This window comes from Podarcis filfolensis, assembly GCF_964270895.1.
Source record: "Podarcis filfolensis genome assembly, chromosome: Z".
In the NCBI taxonomy this organism is placed as follows: Eukaryota; Metazoa; Chordata; class Lepidosauria; order Squamata; family Lacertidae; genus Podarcis; species Podarcis filfolensis.
This window is the reverse complement of record NC_139617.1, coordinates 17,401,168-17,428,379: the sequence shown is the minus strand read 5'-3', so window position 1 is coordinate 17,428,379 and position 27,212 is coordinate 17,401,168. Positions and strand designations below refer to the sequence as shown.

At 45.7% G+C, this 27,212-nt stretch overlaps 1 protein-coding gene across 1 annotated transcript in view; it reads left to right on the top strand.

The window, feature by feature from the left end:
• The first annotated feature begins 2,904 nt into the window (after positions 1-2,904).
• The window catches only part of XKRX (XK related X-linked), a 40,388-nt gene continuing 16,080 nt past the window's right edge, over positions 2,905-27,212 (top strand). The window contains exons 1-2 of the mRNA XM_083596025.1: positions 2,905-3,044; positions 19,077-20,296. Coding sequence (XP_083452151.1) covers positions 19,935-20,296 — 362 coding nt within the window. The 5' untranslated portion in view covers positions 2,905-3,044; positions 19,077-19,934. The remainder of the gene's footprint in view (positions 3,045-19,076; positions 20,297-27,212) is intronic.

The window sequence follows — 27,212 nt, the reverse complement described above, 5'->3', positions numbered from 1 at the left end:
ATGATGCCATGCATGTTCCCATGGAAGGACACAATAATCTTGTGGAGCTTAGGTGGGCATCCTAAACTGCCGAGCGTTGTGAAGAGTCCTTTTCAGCTGACAGGGTCAAAGGACTTTATCAGGTGTGTGATGGTGATGAACAAGGGGCATCTTTTCTCCTGCAGCTATGAGTAAATCACATTGACCCTCCAAACTGTCCCTATTTTCCAGGGACATTCCTGATTTAGAGAAGCCGTCCTGGTTTCTGATTTGATCCCATAATGTCCCACTTTCCCTTAGGATGTCCCTATTTTCATTGGAGAAATGTTGGAGGGTATGGAGTTATCTGATCCCCAAGGTGTCTGAAGGCAATCCTGTATAGGGAAGGGTTGGGTTTTTAATTTTTTAAAAAAATGTTTTATTGTGTTTTATGTATGTCGGAAGCTGCCCAGAGTGGCTGGGGCAAGCCAGTAAGCCAGTAAGATGTATGGGTTATGCACCTATTTTCATCCGAGAAATGTTGACGGTTGACCTCTGAGCTCTATAGCTGCATTGTGACTCGGGATAGGCCCTGCCAGTGAGAAGGTGTTATTTTAGATACCCTGGTTCCAAGCCATCTCTTTAAATTTGGCCTAGGATCAGACTGGGAGTCCGGCAGCTGGCAAAGTACAGATGTAATGTGGTAAAAATGCTCAGTCCTCCAGTTTAAAGTCTGGACCAACCACAGTTTCTGAGCCATTTACAATACATACATGTTCTAGGTGGTGTTCATGGCACTTTCAATGTGGTTTTTTTTTTTTAAACCAAACCAACTATTCCAGACCTCATAAGCACAGTACTTTTTAAGAAGTTTTGTCACTAGCAATTTTTGAAGACTGCGTCATGCTGTAGCTTGGAAATTTTGATTTTGAGTTCTCTCCATTCCTTGATTCTCTCCCCCCCCCCCCCCGCAGTCCAGTTCTTCACATTTCTTCATCAGTTTGCAAGTTTTTAACAAGGAGTCCTCTCCAAAATTTGTCTTCATCTTAATGCTAATTCATCCTAATAAAAACATTTTTGGGTATTTTCAGTAATACGTGAAGTTTTAATGCACACTTCCCCCAATGCAACCATTTTTGTACACATTTTTGTGGTATCACAAAATTGAAATTTGTAATGGTATATGTTAAGTTGTGGGCGAACATAGCAGACGACACAGCGATGTCTCCAGAGCAGCTCTTTACTTGTAAGCTGGACAGAACTGAACAGCAAACAGCTCAGCCGGCCTGCTTTTATAGGCAGCCGGCTGTCAACATTGTAGCAACAACAACCCAGGGTTTCCCGCCTAAAATAACTGATGTGGACCTGAGTGAAAACTATCTACAGTATCCCCCTGCTGGCCCAGGGTGAGAACTTCAATACATAACAGTATAGTTGCTGGGGTCTTTTTAAAAATAATAATAATGGCATGCTACCAGACTATGTCATCATTATTCAGCTTCTGTTCCAGTACAATGTACTAAAAAAAGCACCCCTGCTTTATTTTCTACTGACCTTTGTTGGAATGGATCCTCACTATTTTTCATTTGTGTGACATGTATACAAACATTGTCCTGCTTTTTGTGTATAGGGGCTGAGGATTGGAGGGTGTGTTTTGGGAGCGTCTGTTTCTTGCAACCTCCCTCTCACTCATGTGGGCTGTCATTTTGCAAGCTCATTCCAGAGGAGAGATGTAGCAGACAGAGATGATGGTATTAGGTCAAAGTACTGCTCATGATAGCTGTTGTTAACTGCAGGCAAAATTACATTACAAATAACCAGGTTTGCCATAGGTCAGGCAGGCGCATACTTTAATTTCCCTTCTGATATCCTAAACTCCCGCAAGATTAGAATTCTTGAACAGCAGGCATTAAATGAAAAATGAAATAGAAAAAAGCTCTGAAAATGCTAACCCAAATGTGCATATTCATAACACAAACCTTTGCTGGCTGGAGGAACAAGAAAGGTACAGTACCTAAGGGATGTGACAACAGCCACACAACTTTTCTCAATTCAGGCACAATCCACCATTAGTGTGGGAAGGAAACACACACACACCGTCTCCAATATCAGCAACATATGGCCAAAGGTGCATACAAGCAGCTAAAAATTATTTTTGAAAAACATTACATCATACAACTGTTTACTTACTGCATGCAGAAAGGCCCAGAAATGTGATTTTGGAAGGATAGTTTTTTCAGTTTAAATGTTGATTGGCATCCACCTGTCTCTTGAGACAGTGGAAGAGCGCAACTTCGGGGCTGAAGTCGAACCGTTGGAGAGTTACGGCGCCTGCTGTGGCTGTAGAGACCGAAATGGGAGAGACATGCTTTGTTGTAGCAGGGGCAGTGAAGATGTCTGGTTGAGCTAATGCAGGTGTACCCTGGATTTGGATGTAGGCTCATATTAAATTGTAAACCAAACTAATTTCTTCCCCAAGCCTAACTGTGGTGCGCTAAAGTAGTATGTTACATTACATTTATTAGTAACTTAGATGCAACTTGACACTTGGTTGGTTTGCCTGCAACCAAGACTGCTCAATATATGATTAGAACAGGAGAAGAGGTGTTAGTTTCGCTGGTGACCTTTATTTGGCTGGCTGGCTGAGCAGGCATCAAGTTACACAGCTGGACCTCTTAGCTGGGAGCACTGAGATAAGCATCTCAAGTTCAACAGTCTCTCGTTTACACAAGTGTACAGCTATAATAATCCACTCTCAGGCTGATCCAGAGGAGCCTCATGAAAGCAAGCACAGTTGTTGTCAATTTACACTTGAGTAGTCAGCAGCAGATACCAACCATAGTTTCCTCGGGAGACCTATTGTCTGGACCTTTGAACTGGTTTTGTGATGTGAGACCAGGTTTCCATGGGAACAGTTGCCCAGGGATACGCTCCATGGTAGAATTTGCATCCTTAGGTGATAACAGAAGCTGCTTGGCTGTTAACCAGTTTAGATGAAAAAAGAGAGAGCCTCTTTTTCATGTTCCACTGGTCATTCCTTAGAGGCAACCTGCTGTGGAATGGATTCAGAGATGAGACAGTCACATGTGAGTATTTCTGGGGTATAGTTGGCTGTCTTCATGCAGGCATCCTTTTAAGACTTTTCAAACATTTTAAAGCATTTCCCCAGCACTCTCAAATATCTCTTGGTGCTTCTTGAAGATCGAAGACAGAGGACTGCTGATGACAGGCAAGGCCTGCCCATTTGTTCTTGTGCCAGCTGGGACATCAAAAATGAATGGGAAGAGCTCAGGTTTGTCAAAATTAACATGCCAAAAAGGGAACAGGCTATGTCTGAAGTTGCCAGACCCTGGGTGCCTCTAAGACAGGGATCAGCAAAGTTTTTCAGCAGGGGGCTGGTCCACTGTCCCTCAGACCTTGTGGGGGGCGGGGCGGACTATATTTTGAAGAAGAAAAAAAGAATGAATTCCTATGCCCCACAAATGACCCAGAGATGCATTTTAAATGAAAGGACACATTCTACTCATGTAAAAACACGCTGATTCCTGGACCATCTGCGGGCCAGATTTAGAAGGCAATTGGGCCGGATCCGGCCCCCGGGCCTTAGTTTGCCTACCCATGCTCTAAGACTAGCCCAAGATGCAGCAATTAAACCCGTGGACCATCTTCCACCACTTCATCTCAATGGCCGGGAAATGTCTCACCTGTTACATTTCTGCATGTCAGGCTGTCATTAAAGGGCAGGGCCCTTAAAAAAAAAGAAAAGAAAAGAAAAGAAAAAGGAAGGAAGGAAGTTAGCCATCTTTATTAGCAGCATTTGATTTACCAGGAAGTAAACTTCCTCTGAATGGTAGGGCTTACTTCTGATGAAGCGTATTAACACAGATCATGAAAATTTTGTGAACATCATTTATGCGGTATAAAAAGTGAAACAGAACAGTCGTTTTATACTCAGAACACACATTTTCAACAATGTGCATTTTTCATTCAATTTACAAACACAGGATGGAGGCGGCGGGGTGCGTGTGTGCTTTAAGTGACATTTCGGAATGAATGTCTCTATATCTTCACCCGTGTGATATTTATATTTATCAGTATGTATTGGTGGCGTGCGGTGACATTTTTCATAGGGGAACAGTTAGGGCCAGAGGCACCAGCTTGCAAAGGAGTTTTTTTTTGGTGGGGGAGGGAGGATGACGTCGTTCCCTTGAGCATTGCGCCGCCTTCCCTAAGCCGGGCAGAAGCTTTGGGAAGGAGGGACCAGGGAAACATTAAGTCCCTCTTGCCCAATGACTGCGCACCACTGTTTAGTAGGGCTTTCCCTATAGTCTATGCCACCATTTCATAGAATCATAGAATTGTAGAGTTGGAAGGGGCCACTGGGGGCCTCTAATTCAACCCCTGTGCAATGCAGGAATCTTTCACCCAATGTGGCGCTGGAACTCACAGCCCTGAGATTAAGAGCCTCATGCTCTTACTGACTGAGCTATTTTGGCCAAGCCACACCCTACCTGCCTGACCTTTGCCATCAAGCATGACTTGCTTCTGATTACAGTGGTACCTCAGGTTAAGTACTTAATTCATTCCGGAGGTCCGTTCTTAACCTGAAACTGTTCTTACCCTGAAGCACCACTTTAGCTAGTGGGGCTTCCTGCTGCTGCCGTGCCGCCGGAGCACAATTTCTGTTCTCATCCTGAAGCAAAGTTCTTAACCCGAGGTACTACTTCTGGGTTAGCGGAGTCTGTAACCTGAAGCATATGTAACCCGAGGTACCACTGTATCTGCTCTTGTTATGAACTCATGCTAGTTAGGGTACAGAATCAAGAAGTTTCAAAGCTACCAGCAGAAATTAAGGAGAATAAACAGCTTTTGAAGAATAACATTTAGCAATTTCCTTAAAACCCTTTTATTTAATTAAAATGCACTCAAGCTAGGATTGCACTTAGAAACACACACGCACATCCCTGTGCCTTGAAACAGCTGCACAAGGATGGGGACACTCAGTGCTATTTTTCTAGAAAAAGAGGTGCCGGAACTCACCAGAAACACCTCCCTTGTTCTCTTAGAAGGGCAATGGCACCCACCTGGGGTGTGTCAGAACTGAGTTCCAGTGAGTTCTGGCTGGAAAAAAAGCCCTGGGGACACTCAACCCATCACCGTTACGTAAAATAGTACCTGTTAGGATTTCAGGTTGTTGTATAGTTGTAAAAGACACAAGTGCTTGGCACAATCTCTTTAAATACTTGTGCCTTCTCCTCAGTGTTTCCTCCCTGCCCCCTTGCAAACTCTGGCTGGTCATGATAATAAAGCCAGCAGAACTAATTGCATTCAAACAAGAACAGACTGGCATAAGAAGGTAACTGTGGCCTGGCTAGTCACTGGGGAAGGAAATGGAAAGGCAGCTTTTGATAAGGGCTTGGGGTGCTGAAAGCAGAGATCTGCCTCTAGTCTGCTGAAGGCAGCAGGGAGATAACAAGGGGTTTGGTTAAAGTTTATCTTAGCCTTTTAGATGTGTTACAAGTAAGCATCAGATCCTGGTTTCTGTTGGCACAGGACCATTTGGCGCTAAGCAACGCTGCAAACTACAGTTCTCACTGTCCCCTTTTCTAAATTCGAGTGCTGTAGCTCAGTGGTACAGCACCTGCTTTGCATGCAGATGGTCCCAGGTTGAATCTCCAGGTAGGACTGATTGAGACTCCTGCCTGAAACCATACAGAGCCACTGTCAGTCAGTGTTGAGAATTCTGGGCTAGATGAACCAATGGTATGATTAGCAGCCTCCTATATAGACTCATTTAATGCAGGGATACAGAATGTGTGACTCTTCTGTTGTGGGACTACAGTCCCCATCATCCCTGGCCATTGGCAATGCTGGCTGGGGGGCTGATAGGAGTTGGTTCCCAACAACACTTGGAGGGCAAAGAATGACCCATCCTTGGTTGAAATTGTATCTTGAGACAGAGAGGAAAGTTTTCATTTTCTTTGTGTTGCTTATTTTAATATTACATTTTTACCTCACCTTTCCTTCAAGGAGCTTAAGGTGGCATACATGGTTCTCTTCCTCCCCATTTTATCTTCACAACAACCCTATGAGGTAGGTTAGCCTGAGAGACTGTGACTGGTGTAAGATCATTCAGTGAGCTTCGTGAATGAGTGGGAATTCAAACCACTCTATTATTCTTATTTTTTCTAATTGAAGTTGCTCACTTTTTTTTATTTTACAAAAAGTAAACTGAACGCAACTTACAAATACTGGCTTCTCACCATGTACCTATCTGTTGTGGGGCTGCCAGCTGGCCAGAAAATAAAGTCTGGCCTGTTCTTGTCTCTTGCTGTTGAAAACCAACCTTAGCTTGCAAGGAAGAACAGATGGTTGATCTGCAGAAATCATCCGCAGGGGGATTCAACATGACTACCTGCAGCTCAGGAGTGGCCCAAGCCATTTTGCTGCCTGAGGTAATGGGCAAGATGGTGCATTTCCCATGCCGTGCACAAAATCTGATTAGACTGGTAGTTGAATCTTACTCCACAATTGGTGATTGAACGAAGTCCTCTACCGCACCCTTGGACAGCAAGCCAGCTTAGGGGCTGCAGAGCAGAACACAGGGCACACGTTTCTAACCACTTTCCACCCCTTGAAATTTGCCACCTGAGGCAGCTACAGCATGTTGCCTCATGGAAGGGCCAGCCTAGTAATTAAAGGGACAACAGCAGAAGCCAATGCAAAGGTTGTAAGTCCTATGCAAGCAGGCTGCTAGATGACCCTTCTTCTAACAGGCAGAAAGTAGTTAGGTATTCTGTACCTATAAAACAATATTAAGAGACAGCATGTAAAGGGGGAAATGCTTACCTATCAGGGCATTACCTTCCTAAGAAAAACAATTGCTGAATATTTTCCTGTTGCACAGCTGTAAGAAGCCCATGAGCTCTTACCTGGGGCAGGGAGGAAACCCCAACTTTCTTCATGGGTGGTGCCCATTGGGACTGGTTGAGTGGAAGGCAGGAAGCCCAAACAGAAAGTAGAGTCACAGCCAATGAGAAGCAGAATCCATCAGTTTCAGTTTTCTCCCCATCTTCCATTCTGAATTCTACCAGCGCACTGCTGCGACTAAGGAAGAGGAAGCTGATAGGCTGTGTCACCCCTTGGACTGCTTGTTAAGTAAGAAGGCAGACAGGCAGGGTCTGGCTGAGGATAGACGGAGGTTGGTAGGGCAGTGCCCCATTTGTCCTAGGGGGCCAGCCTCCACTGGTATAGATTCTAAATCTTTGCATACACATTATGTGTACTGGAAGAAGCAAAGATCACCAGTGTTGAAGCAATGATTCTTCAACATCAACTTTGTTGGACTGGTCATGTTGTTTGGATGTCTGATTATCGTCTTCCAAAACAACTACTCTATTCCAAACTTAAAAATGGAAAAAAATAATTCCTGGTGGTCAACAAAGGAGGTTTAAAGACTCTCTCAAGGCAAATGTAAAAAAAAAATCTAGTATAAACACTGACACCTGGGAAACACTGATCTGTGAGCGCTCCAGCTGAAGAACAGCCTTTACGGAAGGTGTCGTGGACTTTGAAGAAGCTCGAACTCAGGATGAAAGAGAGAAATGAGCTAAGAGGAAGGCACATTTGGCAAACCCTCACCGTGATCAACTTCCGCCTGGAAACCTATGTCCCCACTGTGGAAGGACGTGTGCATCCAGAATTGGCCTCCACAGTCACTTAAGGACTCACTGTTAAGACCGTGTTCATGGAAGACAATCTTACTTGGCTATGAGTGATCACCCAGGAAGAAGAAGGCTGAACACAAAGAGAAGGCTGGCCTAGGCTCTTGTAGTGCTTCCAGCAAGCACCCCTTTGCTAGCAGTCCTTACAAACTGAGCAGGCATCAAAGATGCCCCAGGAGGAGGCTACAGAGGCTGCTAGAATGCCTTCTGATCACAGTCATTCTTTGATCACAAAGAGTGCTGGTCAGGCCAGAAGCAAAAGTACACAGTGTGCATTAGCATGAATTGAAGACTCAGAACAATTAGCCAAATATGGTTGCCAGTGCTGCTTTCTCCCTACATGCCAGGTAAGCCAGCTCTGGCAGGGATGCTTCAGATACATTATCTTGGCTGGAAATCATAAGTACACCAGGCCTGACTCACTGTACCCATTTGCTGGCAGGTCTTGGTTTCCATTTCAGGATGGGGGTGGAGAGAAGGAGACGAGTGGGGGGGAGAGTTGCCAGTTTGTTTACTGCCCTCTGCATCATCTTTGTTTGCAAGGGATAAACAGTGATCATGCTTTTTTCCATGCTGCTGAGGGTAGCGGTGGGAAATCTTCACTGGTTAATTCCTGAATACCCTGTGTTCAAGGCACAAGGCTCACTTTTTCTTTGACCTAAGTATGTGGCCGGCCTCTAGGTATTTTCTGGAACTTTATTCAGGAGTAGGATGCCTATGTTGTAAAATGCTTTTTTGAAATTTTAAGGAAGATGTTGCAGCAATTGCTGCTACAGAATCGTTTGGGACCGTCCTGCAGTTGGGGATTCCCAAACCTGCCCCTTGTAATCTGACCCAAATAGTGCCTCTGATTAACACTCCTGCTTTCTGATGCCAGCACAAGACAAGCCTACTGAAATTCCACCAAAAATGTGTGCAGAGTTCAGTTGGCAGGAAAATCCTCACTGTCTCATCCTATCCAGGTTCACTCAGAATAGGAGGAGCCCCTGTTGAATTCACTGGGGCTTAGTAAGTGTACATAGGATTACAGCCTTAAGCAATACCTAAAAAGATATGAACTGGAAGGAAGGCGAGAAATTTGCACATATGTATTTGATAAGGAGAGACGCGGGTGGCGCTGTGGGTTAAACCACAGAGCCTAGGGCTTGCTGATCAGAAGGTTGGCGGTTCAAATCCCCGCGATGGGGTGAGCTCCTGTTACTCGATCCCTGCTCCTGCCAACCTAGCAGTTCAAAAGCATGTCAAAGTCAAGTAGATAAATAGGTACTGCTCTGGAGGGAAGGTAAACGGCGTTTCCATGCGCTGCTCTGGTTCGCCAGAAGCGGCTTAGTCATGCTGGCCAGTAAAGCGAGATGAGCGCCGCAACCCCAGAGTTGTCCGCGATTGGACCTAATGGCCAGGGGTCCTTTACCTTTACTATTTGATAAGGAGAGGCTGTAGATTCAGACAAATGCCCCCACTCTTCACTGTGTGTTGTGAACCCAGTGTCATTCTTTGTTTCAGAAGCAGATCTGTGAGCTGTGGGGGGGGGGATGGGGAAACAGCTGCATCTAACATGTTTCATGTCTGATGCACAGTAACTGCAAATGTCACTGTATACTGAGGAAAGTGTTTGCTTCAATCTATCTGTGAGTGTACATCTCACACCAATGCACAGTGCGAGTCTTTAGTGTAATCCATTGACTCATTTAAAATTGGCAGTGTCAACCCTTAATAGATAAACGAGGCTACCTCTCCCTGTCATGCCGTGAAGAGGAGAGTTAAATTGCCACAAGTGTTTAAATTGCCTTGGCCTACAAACCTGGGAGTAAGTACAACTGAACCCCGTGACATCTGAGAAGAAATATACTGGATCGCACTGCTAATTTCGTAGTGCCAGGTTTTATTTTTCTTTCTTTGCAACTGTTCTGGGGTTTGCAAAAGAAGGGCCTTGATCTGGAATCAATTACTCCAAAGGCCACCTTGTTTAGCACATTTTTTTCCTAAAAGTTGCTAGCTGGATGCCTCAGTGTCTGGCCTTTGGAGGCTGCCTGCCTCTATAGCTGAAGATTCTAGTGGCAGTTTAGCTATGTGAAACATTCCATCAGTTCATTGTCTCTAGAGAGTAATCAATGATAATTTAATTGTCTGAAAGGGCTCCTAGTAAAATCAAGCAGCAACAAATGTGCTTACAGAAACTGCAAGTGACGAAAATCACAATAGAGGCATTTCCTCTTCTTTCATACATAGGAAGAAAGCCTCTTCTAAGATGATGCCTGTTATATATATCTGCATCTTTTAAAATAGGGTGAGCCTTTTCCCAATCCCACAGGTTGTTGAGAAAAAAGTGCTTGGAGTGGCGTATGCCTTTAACTGAGTAGCAGCCCTAATTCATAATTATGGATAGACCTGGATTCCATTTATCTAAGCTTTTTCAGAACAGCAACCCAAGTTGGTGGCCACCACAATACCTCGTGGCAGTAAGTTCCATAGGTTAATGGCCTAGCATGTGAAGAAATGCTTCCTTTTGTTAGTCCCGAGCCTACGGTCAATCAGCATCAGTGTGTGACTTCAAGTTAGAAATATGAGAGAGAGGAGGAAAATACATTTCCAGCTACACCATTCATAATGTTATAAGACTTATACTATGCTGCAAAGGTTTAATGAATTTAGCCCTCCCCTCCCCCCTATAGTTTAAAAAACCTTTTCTTAACTAATAGTGGCCTGCTTCCTGTTGCCTTCAGAAAGCTCTTTTCCAGGCATTTGGCCTTGTCAAATCAAGCATTATCCACTGCTTAGCACAAATGGTTTTTTTGCGGGCAGATTTATCACTGGTTTCTCTGTCTTCCCTTAGTCACCCATCTGCCTCCAGACCCAGAACTTTACTATATTTGGGAAAGGGACCATGTAAGTCTCTTGGCAGGGTTTACTGGTTTCCTCTTAGAGCCACGCTGTCTCCTGGGTCCTAACACAAACCAATCCAACAGTAAGGGAGCAGACAGCTGTACACTAAAGTCAGGTTGCTTGGGCCTTTAAGGGGATTTAAGTTACCTTCAGTTTTCTTCCAGTTATTATCTCTTAGATGCTTTTCAGGGCAGGCAGGAGGGAGGCAAAATAAAGATGAATGGCAGGCAAGGGGATATTTAAACAAAAGACTAACTGCATATTTTGCAATCACGGGATTTTTTAGAAGTCCCACACCCACAAATAGACGAAATCATTCTGCACGAAAAGGAATTCTTTTTCAGACTAATTCCAGACTAACAGCAGCATAGGGAATAAGATAGTCTTCTTTTTTTAAAATAATAATTACCTGGAGCAAACAATAGGGTTAACAAATTAAAATTGCTCTGGATTGTAAACAGAGGGGGGTTGTATTTTTAAATAAATGAGCCCTGGCCAAATCAATTTAAAATCAAATCAATTCAGAGAAACATTCTCTGCCCTCATCTTGAAGTTTCCATAAATGCAATGGGACTTATTTACGAAAGTTGTTTGTTTGTTCATTTGTTTGTTTATTTAAATGATCTCTGGTTGATATGAAATAATGTGGGGTGGGGAATAAGGTACTCAAAATCCACTGCTGGCGTGTTATTGATTTACTTTTCTACCAGCCACAAGGAGAGGAAGACTATTAGGATAATGTTGTTGCTCTCTGTTCCATCCTGGGGCAGTCAGTTCCAAAGGTTTGTGATGTGAATAGAGAGAAAACTTGAGCTTGGAAGATAAATACCAAATAGCTTGAAGCTTTGTAATAGTGAAGAGAAGGGTCCCTTCTATCTTCTCGCTTTGCTTTCACTATTTGCCTTTTATTCAGGGCAGGCCTGAAAGAACATGTCAACCAAAAACAGTTCTCTCAGCTGTGAATTTATTAATTACATGTGAATCAGTGCCCACAGCCCTCCTGGTTTTGGTGCCTGTCTAGGACTACATATAGAGCTTGTTAGGCACCCAGCAGGGCCCCATTACAAGGCTCAAGGGCTGCGTTTGGTCTGAAAAAACATGCCTTACCCAGACCCATACTGGGTGCTAGGAACAGTTCCAGCTGTCTTGTGTCCCAAAGTTGATTTATTTGTTGTGGTGTGGTGACTGACCTTGCTATCAGCTCCCTGCCCCCATGGAATTTACCACCTTTGTTCCTTACCAAAGGTTTGTTTTCTGCCAGATTCATCTCTTCTTGTTACACATTGTCTTGAACAGAGGGTTCAAGGACTTCTCAACAAACCCCACAAGCCAGTTTTGGCAATAAGTCAGAAGTGTGTCCTGCCAAGCTTGCTGCATCATACTCCACTTGAACGTAAGAACATAGGAGTCCTGCTGGATCAGGCCCAAACTCTGTTCTCACAGTGGCCAGCCAGATACCCATAGGTAGCCTGCAGACAGAAGCTGAACACAACACCACTTTTTCCACTTGTGCTCCCCAGTATATTGCTTCCAACAGTGGAGGTGAAATATAGTCACTGTGGTTAGCAGCCACTGGCAGCCTTGTCCTCCAAGAATAATAGAATCATAGAGTTGGAAGGGACCTGAAGGGTCATTTAGTCCAACCCCTTAAAATGCAGGAATCTCAGCTAAAGCATCTATGACAGATGGCCATCCAACCTCTGCTTAAAAACCTCCAAGGAAGCAGAGTCCACAACCTCCCAAATGGGGTCCGTTCCACTGTTGAACAGCTCTTGCTGTCAGATAGTTTGTCCTGATGTTTGGCTGGAATCTCCTTTCTTGTAACTTGAAGCCAATGGAGCAATTTGTTGGACGCTACATTCTTGGCAGAGTTTGAGTTCCAACAGATATTGGGGAAGTCGAAGTCACTCGTGACTACTCTGCCTCTCCTTTTTGAATGTTTGGTAATCTGCTCTAGGAAGGCGCCGTCCAGATCATCAGTCTGGCTTGGAGGTCTTTAGCGGACAGCCACACTTAAGGTCACTGTTGTTTCCCTCTCCTAGTTTCAATTTGCTTTCTGTGCTCCAGGTCATGGATTTCTTCACAAGTGTACACATCCTTTACATATAATGCTGCTGTTCCTCCCTTTCAGTTTGGTCTATTTCTTTTGAACAGGTTATACCCCTCAATTCCTACATTCCAGTCATCCCACCAGGTTTCAGTAATGCCTACCAGGTCATACTTGCCATCCTTTATTAAAAGTTCCAATTCATATTGCTTGTTTCCTATACTCTGTAGAGTACAGTGGTACCTCGGGTTGCAGATGCTTCAGGTTACAGACGCTTCAGGTTACAGACTCTGCTAACCCAGAAATAGTACCTCGGGTTAAGAACTTTGCTTCAGGATGAGAACAGAAATCATGTGGCGGCGACGCAGTGGCAGTGGGAGGCCCCATTAGCTAAAGTGGTACCTCAGGTTAAGAACAGTTTCAGGTTAAGAACAGACCTCCAGAACGAATTAAACTCTTAACCTGAGGTACCACTGTATAGTCATTTGTGTAGAGGCAACTGAGATCATGAGTAGTTCCCTCCAGCTGCTTCCTTCTTGTAGTTTCTTGCTCTTTAGCAAGTTTCTGGAGCACCACCTCAGTTTCCTGTGCATCTATGAAGCGATTATCCCCAGGACCAGGTGTTCTTCTGCCACCTGTAAAGTTGTCTCCCTCTCCCTCAAGATCCAGTTTAAAGCTCCCCTGATCAGGTCTGCGAAACTCTTAGCAAGCACGTTATTTGTCTAATCCACTGTTTAACTATGCACTATTTGAAGAAGTAATTTCTTTTGTCTGTCTTGAAATATTTAAGCCTGCAGCTTAAATACAAGTCCCAAGGTCTAGTATTATGGGCGGGGGCGGGGGGCGGGACTTTTCTCCATCCACTTGCCCCATGACATGTTTAATTTTATACATCTCAGTCCTGTCTCCTCTTACTTGCCCTTTTTTTCTAAATTGAAAAGCTGCCGACTTTATGCATTATGCAACTTGAGCACTATGTTACTTCGGCATCAAACCTTGACTCAGCTACCTCCTCCAGGTTGGTAGCTTTGAATTCTCAGCCAGGAGTCACAGGTTGTGCGCATGTGAGTGTGTTCAATTAGTGTGATGCAAGAATTTCTGGTGCAAACCATGACAACCGCTCAGAAATTGTCAGATCTTGGAGCAAAAAGAAAAAAGAAAAGCATTTCAGTTTTGAAATCAGTGATTAAAAATTAGTGCAGTTTTGAAAGGTTTCCAATTGTATCCAAGCACAGACAAAACCTGCTCCTTCTTCTCAGGGACTATCATGCAAAATTTGCTTACAACATCTTAAATTTGGTTAAAATCAATACAGCTTTGAAAGGTTTAGTTCACTGTCTTGATTCAGAATAGTTTCCAAATGTATCCAGACATAGACAAAAAACCGTTTCCTTGATCTGAGGAACCACCATGCAAAATTTAGCTATGAGACAACTTTTCTGAATAAGGATTCAAATTATAAGAATGGAAATTTCAACTGAACACCAAGAGTAACTTTTGGGCAGTAAGAGCTGTTGAACAGTGGAACAGACTCCTTTGGAAGCTGGTGGAGACTCCTTTTACGGAGCTTTTAATGCAGAGGCTGGATGGTAATGTGTCAGGCATTCTTTAGTTGTGATTCCTGCATTGCAGGGGGCTGGACTAGATGACCCCTGGGGGGCTTTCCAACTCTACAATTTTATTTATTTATTTATTTACTCCAGTAGATGTATTTTATTAATATTTACCTAAATCTGTTCAGATGTATAGAGGTTTTGGCTGTTCTATATTGACTTGTTCATATCCCCTATCTATACCACCCCACAAGAAGGCTCCCTCAGTAAAAAATGACCGGCTATGGGCCTGCATTCAACTCTTTGCTCAATATGATACCCAGTTCCCTCAAACGTTCCTCTTAAGTACTGGTTTCCAGACCCTTTGTCACCTTCCTCTGCACAAATTCCATAACTGGACACAGTATTTCAGGTATGGTCTGATCAAGGAAGAATTGGGCATTAATATTACTTCCCTTGATCTGGACACTATACAGTGGACGCTTGGGTTGCGAACATGATCCATGCGGGAGGCACGTTCGCAACCCACAGCATTCACAACCCACCGTGCTGCATCTGCGCACGCGCGGGTAGCGATTCGGCGCTTCTGTGCATGCGCAAAGCACAATTTAGTGCTTCTGAGCATGTGCAACCGCTGAAACCCGGAAGTAACCCGTCTCGGTACTTCCCGGCTTTGGCACGTCTGTAACCCGAAAAAATGCAACCTGAAGTGTCTGTAATCCGAGGTATGACTGTACTTCTGTTGATGCAGCTTTTTTTGCTGCTGTGTCACACTGTTGATTCACGTTGTTGTCTACTAGTACCCCCTAGAACAGCCTTTCTCAACCTGTGGGTCCCAGATGTTGTTGAACTACAACTCCCATCACCCCTAGCTAGCAAGGCCAGGGATTATGGGAGTTGTAGTCCAACAACATCTGGGGACCCACAGGTTGAGAACCGCTGCCCTAGAACCTTTTCACACATACTGTTGGCAATCCAGGTATCCCCCATCCTGTATTTGTGAAGCTGGTTTTTCCTGCCTAAGTGTAGAGCCTATTGAAATTCATTTTGTTGGTTTGGGCCCAGTTCTCCAGTCTCTTAAGATCTCACCAACTTGGGGAACAAGCTAGCAATGCTCCTTCAGATGGTCCCAGGATCGAGCTGAGATATGAGAGTTCAGGCAATCCCTGAGATACCCTTGACCTAAGTTGTTGTTCAGGGCTCTGCAAATTGATACAAGAACCCTGAATCTGGCTCAGTAGTAGATAGTCAGCCAATGCAGCTGTTGGAACAATGGTGTTACATGATCTCCGCCAGAAGCTGTCAGCTGTCTGGCCACCACATTCTGCACCAGCTGGAGCTTCCAAGGCAAATCCAAGAGCAGCCCCACATAGAAAAACATACAGCAACCCAGACTTGACCAGTGCATGGACTACAGTGATCAGGGTATCCCAGACCAGGAGGAGTCATAGTTGCAACCTATATGAAGATGGTAATAATAATAATAATAATAATAATAATAATAATAATAATAATAATTTTTTATTTATACCCCACCCTTCCCAGTTCAAAAACCGGGCGCAGGGCGGCTAACAACAAATTTAAAACACTTAATTGTAAAAGCAGCATAAAATACAGTATAAAAATATGAATAACAATAAAATTCAAAATTCAGAAATCAATTTAAGGGAAATAAGCATTAGAATAATCCCCAGGGCTAGCTGGCTAAATTGGTCCTACTTGGGCCAGCGAGGAGGCCAGGGGAGAATTAGCTGTGGGATCTCAGAGCAGGAAATCTTCATAAAAGGGGAGGGGGAAGGAAGAGAAGGGAAATAAAATAAAAGGTCAGGCGGAATAGCTCTGTCTTACAGGCCCGACGGAAGGAGGTTAAATCCTGAAGGGCCCTAGTCTCATAGGACAGATCATTCAACCAGGTCAGAGCCATCACTGAAAAGGCCCTGGCCCTGGTGGAGGATAGTCTGACTTCCTTAGGGCCCGGGACCTCTAAACTATGGTTATTCATGGACCTTAAGGTCCTCTGCGGGGCATACCAGGAGAGGCGGTCCCGTAAATACGAGGGCCCTAAGCCACAAAGGGCTTTAAAGGTCAAGACCAGCACCTTGAACCTGACCCTATACTCCACTGGGAGCCAGTGCAACTGGTAAAGTACTCCTAGCCACAGAAGACACTTTGGCGCCTGGTGACAGAGACATACTTGGGCCTGGAGCATCAGCCCAGCCACATGATGGTTAAGAAGTGCAAGGGTTATGCAGTTGGGTCATCATGAGAGCACTGGGTGTGTGGATTTCTGCAGCATGCCCTTTCATACACAGCGCTTTCTCAGCCTCAGTTCAGCAAATGGAAACAGCACTGAGACAGATGATTTCCTGTTTCACAACATCATGGCCAGATTTACACAACCACTTTGCAGACTTCTTTTCTTCTTCTTGAAAAAAAGGTGAAAACATCTCCCCCCAATTCCAACAGTAAGCATGTTTCTTTAGAGGTTAAGTAGGTCCATCCACATTCTACATTTAAAAGACTACCATACGACCATATGCAGTCATGGCTCCAACCCCCCCCCCCCAATCCTGGGAAGTGTAGCTTGTTAAGGGTACTGAAAGTTGTAAGAAGACTCCCTATTAACTACAATTCCCAGAGTTCACTGGGAAAAGAGGCTGATTCTTAAACCACTCGGGAAAACGTAGCTCTGCGGCAGACACCAACTTTGATGGAGGACGTGGCAGTCAACAACTTCTAGTCGTGATGGCTGGTTACCATCCTGGTGGTGATATGCTTCTTAATTAGGCCATGTCCACATTCCTGTTTACTTTGTGTTTCTGAGGGCTGAGAAACATCAGTGATCACCTGATGTTATCCAAAAGGCATGTGTATCTTGTATTTTGTTAGAAAATACAACTGTTTGATGTGTTGTTTCTCAAACCAGCTTCACACCCATTGGAGTCCCTAAGTTCTGAAGTCATCTCTAGTCAAGGTGTGAACAGCTTTGCATAGGGCACATATATCCTCACCCCATTAACCTCTCCTAGAGTGTACAGAAATGAAGCTGATACTAACGAAGCTGTGCTGATGTGAACAGTTGTGTGTGTGGGGGGGGAATAGCTGTGAAAAAAACTAACTTGTCTCAAAATCCTTTATTAGGCATAGCACACCACACATTATCAAACAAACATCATATACAGACTGTATAAAATACGGGCTCAACGAACACAATTTATCCCAGTCCTATAAAAAACTAACTTAACCAAGCTGTAAGTGTGGTATAGAGGTTAGAGGGGTCAATTAGGGGTGGGGACCTGGATCCATTGAGCACACCAGGTCCTTACTTCCTCCATGGGTCATGTTTTTGACAAGTGAGCCCTGCCCACTTGTCACTCACATGATGTCGCAGTGATTCCAGGTGACCCATGATGCAGTTTGGAAGCAAAGAAACAGCATTTTGCAAGTGTTGATGATCAGTTGGGCAGATGCCAGGCATCCTCATTTGGCCTGCGAGATTGTTCTGGCTAAGCTACATGCACCTGCCCCTACACCTGATATCCAGTGTGACATCAGATGTTAGGCAGGTAAAGACATGGTTGGGCAGAAAGTGGGCTTTGCGGGCCACTGCAAAACCTGCACGTGGGTTGAAATCAACACTCAGCAATGATGCCCACTGGTTGATTGTAGGGTCTGATGGGAAGAGTAAATGGAGGAAAGACACATGTACACCACCTTGAACTTTTTGGAGGAAAGGTGGGATGCAAATGTAATTAAAATGATGGTGGCAACAACAACAACCAGTTGCTATGGAATAACACTGGGAGAGGTTTTATTATTGGGTGCAAAACAGGAAAAAAGATGCTATGACTCTCAGGCTGTGCACCCAATTACTGTTTACTCCAGTTCCAATGTGCTCTGGCGTTTGAAGTCACACATGTGTTTAGCCACAATCCACCTGTGTTCTTCAGTTTCTTGAGATGCCTTTTCTCTCAACCCTTCCACCCAGTTTGAATATGTAGGCCATGGCTAAGCTGAGGTGTGTACATTTCAGACATCCATTGCACACCCAGATTACAGCGTGCGCGCAGAAGGTGGCTTCATTGAAAAAGAGCTTGCAGGAATTGCAGGCATGGGAAAACAAATCAGGCCATTTGCATCAGGTTAAGAAATTCATTTCCCCTCCCTACAATCTACAGCAAGATTAAATTGTGACATGAAAAGTTTCAGCCTAGTCTTGATCTGATGCAGCAGGCCTCCTGGCTCTCTTCTGCTTTACTCTCCCACTTCAGTACTGATAATGTTCATAGGTGCACAAGCTAGAGGCTGAAAGGCACTCCCCCCATCTCCTTTAGCAGCAGTGTAGCAGTTAGAAATTCAACAGGTGAAACTTCTCCATCTCATGCCTATGCTGGGATAGCCACATCTGTTGAATTTCTGCCTGCAGCAATTAAAGGCACAGGTCAGGACCTCCTGTAACGGCGGCCGCTGGTTAAGTTACAACCCTACTGCTGATCAAGCGAGGAGTTGCAGATGGCGGCGTCTTAAGGAATGGAACTCTGCCCTGTAGCAGACGTGCACTAGGACCCAGCGTTGCCGCCAACAGCGAGTGCAGACACACCTGTTTTCCAAGATAAGACCAAACAGACAGGGCGAGCGAGTGCGCAGGGGGCGAGACGGAGAAGGGGAGAGATCTCACGTCTGGCTCCCAATCGGGCTGCGCAAAGGGGCTCTTTCTGGCCAGCCTTTCCCTCTGCTTGCTCTGCCAATTCGTGCGCTTCGCGGAGCGCACGGATCGGTCGCTAGCAAGACAGCTGGAAGGAAGCGATCGCCGACGCCTCCAGCCCGACGTCCTTCGTCGTGCCATCTGGGCTGCTTCTCGCCCCCGCCCTCCGCTGCTGACTTCTTGTCGTTTTCTCTTTTCCCCTTCAGCGGAGCTGAGCTGGCCCGAAGACCCCCGACGGCGACAGCGCGCTCTGGCGGAGTGAGAGTGACTGCGGACGCCGCCGTCTTCTTCTCAGCGGAGAAGGGAGACACGCCTCCCTCAGTTAAAAAGCGAGGGACTTCGGGTTTCGCTGCGCTTTAGAGCCAGAGGGTGCTGGAACTCCCACGTGGCTTTTGGAGCGAAGGAAATAAAAAGTGGCTGTTTCTGGGAGGACCCTCTTCGCCTTGGATCGGTCGCGAGGGACTCAGGACTTCTTTGGAGGCTGAAACACGAAGTCCCTCTGCAGGATCGATGCCGGAGAAGCCACCGGGATCAAGCCTGGGTTTCTTCGTGTGAATGTTCTTGACCTCATCGAAGCCTCCTTTCTTCCTCCGAGTCATCTGACTCGCTGATTTTTGGATCTGTCTAGGGTCGCCTTTGCGCTTGGCTTCCCGGTATTGTCTCTGGGAAAGAGCCATACTAAGTTTTCTGGCGTTTTGGAAGAACAGCCTCTGAAGACGCGCCCCGGTTGCCGTAGAAACTCGGTTGCTGGGGTCTCAGTTTTGCGCTTCTCTTCCCTTCCGCAAATGGGTGTGGGTGTAAAGGGGAAAGAACGCTGCTGGAGCTGGACCCCTTAATCGCCAGCTCTTCACTCCATATTGTAGGCTAGAGTCTGAAAAAAGAGAAACTGTGCAGAGTGGTGCATGTGCTGGTTTGTTTGCAGAGACAGACTACCTGCTGGTGGAAAGAGACTGTTGTCTGTAAAAAGGAACTTGGGTCAAAATTACTGGTCGCCTCCTCTTTAGGGTCCCAAAGCCTCCATTGGGGGAGATCAGCTCTGGACTGGAGGGTCAGTGGGCCCCAGGATGGACACTGTGTGTAACATTTCCAGTGGGGAATGGTCAGACCAGGTCCTTCCCAGGGTGGCAGGGTACCAACCCCGCCACGTAGTGCGCAGAGTCGCATCCCAGACTGTGACCAAGGTGAACCCGCCCATAGGGATTGCATTTATCACCCTCCTCTACTGTGCAGAGATTTCTTCTGCCTGTGTCGTGAGCTATGCCTACAGCTGCTCCAATGATGTCTTCTGGCTCTCCCTGACTCTCCTCTTGATGCTGATACCTGCCGTCATGGACCAACTTACCCTCATCTTTGTGAACCGGGACCTGACTAGTGACCAGCCCTTTATCCTTTTCATGCATCTTGTGTTGCTGGGTCCTCTCATCAGGTGAGCCGTGCTAGCAACTTTGTTTGGAGAAGGTGCCATATAGCTCAGGGGTGGAGCATCTGCCTCACAAACAGGGGGGTCCCAGGTTCGATCCCCAGGATCTCCAGGTAGCATTGGGAATTCCTCCTGCCTGAACTCCCGGAGATACTCCTGCTGTAGATAGTACTAAGCTAGATGAAGCAGTGGCTAGGGAAGGACTTTAGTAGCTCAGTGGTAGAGCATCTGATTTGCATGCAGAAGGTTCCAGGTTCAGTCCCTGGCATCTCCAGGGAGGGCTGGGGAAATACTTTCTGCTTGAAACCCTGGAGAGACACTGCCTGTCAGTGCAGACATTACTGAGCTAGAAGGGTCAATTGCCTGCCTCCGTATGGCAGCTTCCTAACTCCCTCCCCCTGCCCACCCCCCTCAACTTTACTCAGCAGGGAGTTTTACCCAGCAGGGAGCTGGAGGGTTCTTTGTGTAGAACTGCAGTCATAAACTCGGAACTTAGAAAGAAAAAAGGGGACACGGGTGGTGCTGTGGGTTAAACCACAGAGCCTAGGGCTTGCTGATCAGAAGGTCAGTGGTTCAAATCCCCGCGACGGGGTGAGCTCCCGTTGCTCGGTCCCTGCTCCTGCCAACCTAGCAGTTCAAAAGCATGTCAAAGTGCAAGTAGATAAATAGGTACTACTCCGCTGGGAAGGTAAACGGTGTTTCTGTGCGCTGCTCTGGTTCGCCAGAAGTGGCTTAGTCATGCTGGCCACATGACCCAGAAGCTGTACGCCGGCTCCCTCGGCCAATAAAGCGAGATGAGCGCCACAACCCCAGAGTCGGTCACGACTGGACCTAATGGTCAGGGGTCCCTTTACCTTTACCTTAGAAAGAAGAAAGCAAAAGGCAGTGGCAAGCTACTGTGTCTGTGTGTCCTGAAAACAGGCAATACCATATTTAATTGAATGTAATGCACACCTTTTTTGGCCAAATTATGGTGTGCATTAGGGTGCGCGTTAGATTTGATGGCGCCAGCAAATACTTTTTTGGTTTCAAGGTTTTGAAAATTGAGTTGTGCATTAGATTCGATGGTGCATTAGTTTCGCATAAATACGGTAACATCTTCCATAAATGATACAGCACCCTGTTATGCTTCTTAAGGTTCTGCTCCTGCTCATTTTGCTGAGTGGGGCCCTGGACCTTTGCCACTCAGTAGTGGGGCAGGAGAGCTGGAAGAAAATTCACATCTGGCAGCCAATGTGCCCCTTTGGTTTCAAATAGTACTTGGGTAGACGAGTCTAAAAAGCCCGGAACACAAAACTTTAGAGCCCTCTAGTGACTAGGTTGGCTTATTTACCAGAAGTAATGTACTGTATTTAGCGTTAACTATGGGAATGTATACATGATTCTGACTAAACTAAGTGTCCCAGAGCAAAATATACATCAGGAAGCTGAGTTTGGTCAGAATCAAGTATATACTTCCAGAGTTAATGCTAAATACATTCCTTCTGGTAAATGAGCCACCATAGCTGCTAGAGGGCCATGAAAATTTGTGCCCTGAACTTTTGAGACTCTTTTACCCATGTACTATCAGAAACCAAAGGAGCAAATTGGCAGCCAGGTGTGAAATATATTGGCATTATTTCATCTCTCCTACCCCACCACACAATTCTTGCCTCAGAGGGAGTTTTAGGGTAGTGCAACCCGTTCAGCCACATAGGCTGTTGTGCTCCACGGGACATCACAGCAATGCTGTAGAACGGAACGCAGAGAGCACCCCAATTTTAGCATCACACAGGGCAGTGCTGAAATTTGAGAGCCCAAAGTCTGCCACTGATGGTAGCTCTGGCCAAGTGCCATTCAGAATACTAAAAACTCATCTGTCCATTTGAAAGTGCCATTCAGCGCTCCTAGCATCATTGCATAGGAATGGGGAACTTCAGGTCTGGGGGGCCAAATACGGCCCTCTAGACATATCTAACTGGCCCTCGAGACTCTCACTAGGCCACGCTCCTTCTCCAGGCCACATTCCCATTCATGGTGCTGTGCTTTTGCTTGGCTGGAATGTGCCCTTGTTAACAATGCCTTTTACTTTCCGGGAGGGTGACACAAGTGGAGTGTGTGGTGTTTGTGTGTAGGAACCTTTTAATTTTTTTGCAGCTATAATGTAGACCACTATAGAAATGTAAGAACCACACCTGTCACACCTGTTGTTCCATCCTCTGACCCTGCCCACCACTAGCAAGCAGCCTGCCAGAAGACTGTCTGCAAGGGAATACAGCTCTTGCTCTGACAAAGGTTCCCCATCCTGAATGAACAGGAACCCCCCCGCTCCCACTTCCAATCCTGTCTTTGCAAGGGCTAAAACACCAAGTTCGCTATGAAACTGGAAAGCTGCAGGATTCATTGACTTGCAGAAGATGCTGCACTTTGGGGCTGTGGTTTTTGAAGCATAAAGCATGCACAGCCCTTGGTTGTCCCACACCTTGGTGCAATTGACACATGGTGCACATGGGGCCAGATTGCCCAACGCAAACAAGCAAAACCTAGCCTGCATGCGATGGGGGCAGTGGGACTGAATGGGGCAGCAGTGCTGGAAGGAGGCAATTTAATCCCCGCACTCCACATGCCATTTTCACAAGCAGAATTTATTATCCAAAGATATTTTTAGTCCCACTGTGGGGAGAAAAGTTCTTGTTCCCACAGTGCTGCTGTCCTGATCCAATTAGACCTCCCTCCATGAATGTCTCCCAAGTTAAGAAACAAAACAGCAGGAGATCCAATCACATAGGAAGCTGCCTTATACAAAGTCAGACTATTGGACCATCTGCCTTGGTATTGTGTACACTGGCTGGCAGTGGCTGTTAGGGTTTCAGATGAGGAGCTTTTCCTAGCCCTACCTGGAGATGCTGGGAATTGAACCTGGAACCATCCGTATGCAAAGCAGGTGCTCTGTCCCTGAGCTATGATGGTCCCCATTGAACTACCACCCTCACAAATGTATCATCATGTCTACTTTGACCCTCCATCATTTATACTACTGTAGGACTTCAGACACAGGTGTAGTGGAGGGGCCAGAGAGTGAGATGCAAGTTGGACTGATGGGTAAATTGGGTGGCAGTGCAGGAGCAGGTAAAAGGTGAGCAGCCTGCTACTTGAATGACATCCAAAGGGTCTTGTCCAAATGTTTTCAGGTGGGACCCCAGAAGTGAAGGGAGAAGAACTCCAGAGTTTTTAAAAGCTGCTTCACATTAGTTTCTTAAGGGAGATGGGAGTTGTTAGGAGACCCCTGCTCCCCTCACAGAGCAACAATTCACGGAGAAGAGGGATTTACTGTTAAACTGGGAATTGAAGTTCTTTGAGGGGAATAGTGTTAAGTTGTGGGCGAACATATCAGATGACACAGCGATTCCTTAAACAGCTCTTGTTTATTCAAAGGCCAGAACAGAACAGAACTGAAGAGCTCAGTCAGCCTGCTTATATAGAGCTCCAGAACAACGTAACTGTAGCAACTTTCTAAAACTATCCAATCACTGAACGTCACTTTCGATCCTCCATTTGCATAACTATCTACAGTATCCCCCTGCTGGCCCAGGGTGAGAACTTCAGTACATAACAAATAGGGGTCTCCTAACAACTCTTAGCACCCCTAACAAACTACAGTACCCAGGATTCTTTGCAGAAAGCCTGACTGTTTAAAGCAGGGTTCGCCAAACTTGGGTCTCCAGCTGTTTCTGGACTACAGTTCCCACCATCCCTGATCACTGTTCCTGCTAGCTAGGGATGATGGGAGTTGTAGTCCAGCAACAGGGGAGAGCCAGTTTTGGGAAACCCTGGTTTAAAGTATGATACTTTCTTTTTGCCTTGCGAGCACATCCCAGCTGCCTTCAGAGAATCATATGCGCTCTGTAACGATGGGAATTTGCTGTTTGCAATCCGCTTGCTTTCCAAGGTGAAAGGTCGTTGGCTGCCTCCTTTAGGCAGCAGAGCAAGGAAACTGGTTTGATCCCATGAGTCAAACAGGGGGGTGGGTGTCAGCAAAGGCTGTAATTCTTAACCCTGCCTCTGCTTGTCCAGATGTTTCATTCTCCACTCCCCACCCCCAGTCTCTGCTTTGCTCTTCTTTCACCTCTTTGAGTGCAGGAAGGGAAGTGGGTGGGGAGCTCTTTTTGGAATGCTCTTCACATTGGAACCCCACCCCCCACAAACTTTGGAGGCTGCTGTGAACGTGGTTGTTGTGGAACACAGTGCAGAAGAGAAATAACATGCATAAATTTTACATTCATTGTTATAGACAGATGTGGTTTTCCTTGCTCAAGACGCAAGGCTTTATGTTATTAATTAAAAACATTTATATCTGCTTTTGTCACGCTGATGCCCTCCTGACATTTTGGGCTGCAACTGCAATCATGCTGCTGCCAGCAAGGGTTGGAGGTTGATGGGAGTTGTAGTCCAAAACGTTTGGAGGGCACCAGGTTGGGGAACGCTGCTTTGTAGCCTGCCATCTACCAGCTTTATAATCCCTAAGGCAGCTTAACAAAATACTTTTGTTTTGTTACTTGCCGCACTCCAAGGCGCTCAAGGCAGTGTATATAATTCTCCTGAACTCCATTTTATCCTCTCAACAACCCTGTGAGGTTGATAAGACAGAGAGATAGTGACTGGCCCAACTTCACCCAGCGAATTTCACGGCTGAGTGGGTGATTTGAACCCTGGTCCTAGTCTGCACACTCCTAATCACTACAATGAATTGGCTGCAATTAAATGATGCAACTATCAGATCATCATCTATTATTATTAGCCAACCAAAGCAGCAAAAGCATGGCACTCCTTACAAATTAAAATGGCCAGGACACTCTGAAAGCTCCTTGGAAGAGAACTGCCTTGGGTGGCGACCTGAAAGCCAGCAGGGAAGGAAGTCCCACAGTTGCAGTGGACCTGACGAGGAGTCCCATGTACCCATCTACTGTACTTTGGGTGGTGAGAGCCCATGGAGCAGAGCCTCCACACAAAAAACCCACACCTTAAGTTATCAAACAATCCTATGCACGTCTATTCTGAAGAAAGCCCCACTGAGTTCAATGGGACTTGCTCCCAGGTAAAAGTGTGTAATATTGCAGCCTTAATATACAGTACGTAAGAGAAAGGAGCGGATCTGTAGGTATGCTGGCTCCAGATCATTTGGGATTTTAGAATTCAAACTTTGAATTGGGCTGGAGAACTAACTTGAAGCCAGTGATGTTGTTTATGGTTTAGTGGAACATGCACAGGTTGGAACAAGACCAGGCAAGCCCCAGTGTTGTGTGTTTCCTTTCTTCCACATGGCCAGGTGTACTTTAGCAGTGTTTACTTGCTGTTTCCCTTAAAGTTAGCACGTTCCTGTGCCTGACTCCAGGATTGTGATTTGCTGCAACTAATGGGTCATTTAAGCAAGCCAGCTTCTTCATGCCAAATGCTTCTTCTTTCTCCAGCTTAAGCCTGAAGCACAAAATCATTAGGGTTCTCCCTCTCCGTCCTGCCAGCCCTGTTGGCCAGCATTCCTCTGACTGGCCAAGCCGGGAAGGTCCTCTTCTCTGCCTGCTTTTACCCTGTGCTTTATTTAGCCCTCATTTATTTGCCCTGTGCTGTACCCTTCAATTTCAGTCTTCCCCCTCCCTCTCTCACTGGTGAGGGAATGGAGTGAAGCTGCCGTCAGTACTATTCTTAGCATATGGAACTCGTCAAAGAGCCATTCTTTAAGTTTTCTGTTTGCGGACTTCGCCTCCCTTTCATTCCAGGTTGAACGGAGCTTTGAAAGCATAATGTACAAGGCAGTTTATGGGGCCTTGGGAGGAGTGGGCAAAGACAGAGGGATGCAAATTTAGCATGAGTTGGGGCTGGATCATTCGTGTGAGATGACGAGAGGCTCCCGGATTCCCCAAAATAACAAAAAGTCTCGTGGCACCTTAAAGACTTTAACACTTATTTTGTGACATAAAAGGCAAATGTAGCCAAGGTTGGTCCATAAGGGGGAAAAATTAAATCCAAAAGCTGGGTCACAACTTTTATTAGAACCAACCAAAATGCCACAAAAATGTGGCAACTTTTTGAATTCTCCCATCAGGTGAGGTATTATACAAAGCAGAGAGGGTGGCAGTGGGAGGTAGGAATGAAGGAAAACCAAAACAGTGCAGAAATTAGGCTGGATGTGGTAGCCATGAGGCCAAATTATAGACTTGGTTCCAAGATGGTGATTGCAGGCTGACGTGAGTCCCTCTCAGGTGTTACAGGTATGAAGTCACACACCTATGGTTCTGAGGTGAAGAAGCCATGGCTGCTCCTCCCCAAATTAATACCTGGTTTGTCATTTCCGGCTTCTAACTTGAAGGATTGCCACATTTTTCTGACAAATTGGTTGGTCCCAAAAAAGGTTTTTCCCAAATTTAGGCTGTGTTCAGACATGAGGGTTTATTGCATCCATTTCTAATGCTCCCATTTATACCTCATTACCTGTCACTTTGATTAACAAGCTGCCGTGTTGCACTAAATCTTAGATTGTGGGGAAGAGTTGCATGCTCGTCCCATGAGCAGCAGTGGCATGATCATGAGAAACACAGGGAAGTTGAGAGGGCTGTGACATAGACTTCCATGAACAAGAGTTCACTTCATCAGATGTGTGAAGTGGATACACAGACAGACACACATAAAGGAATAAAATGGTAAACAGCGAAGTCAGAAAGTCGGTGAAAGGCAAGGGGTACAGTCTCAAATGTTTCTATGCAAAGCTGAGATGTATACAAAATAAACATATTGACGAATATCTTCCAGCTAAGGACACACCTCATGTATCTGATGTAGGCTCTAGCCTACAAAAACACTGACAGACACATATCAAAATCCGATGCATACTTGCATCTGAGTAATAATTCCCAGGATCTATTCACTTGGAATGCCCTATGAGGTTATG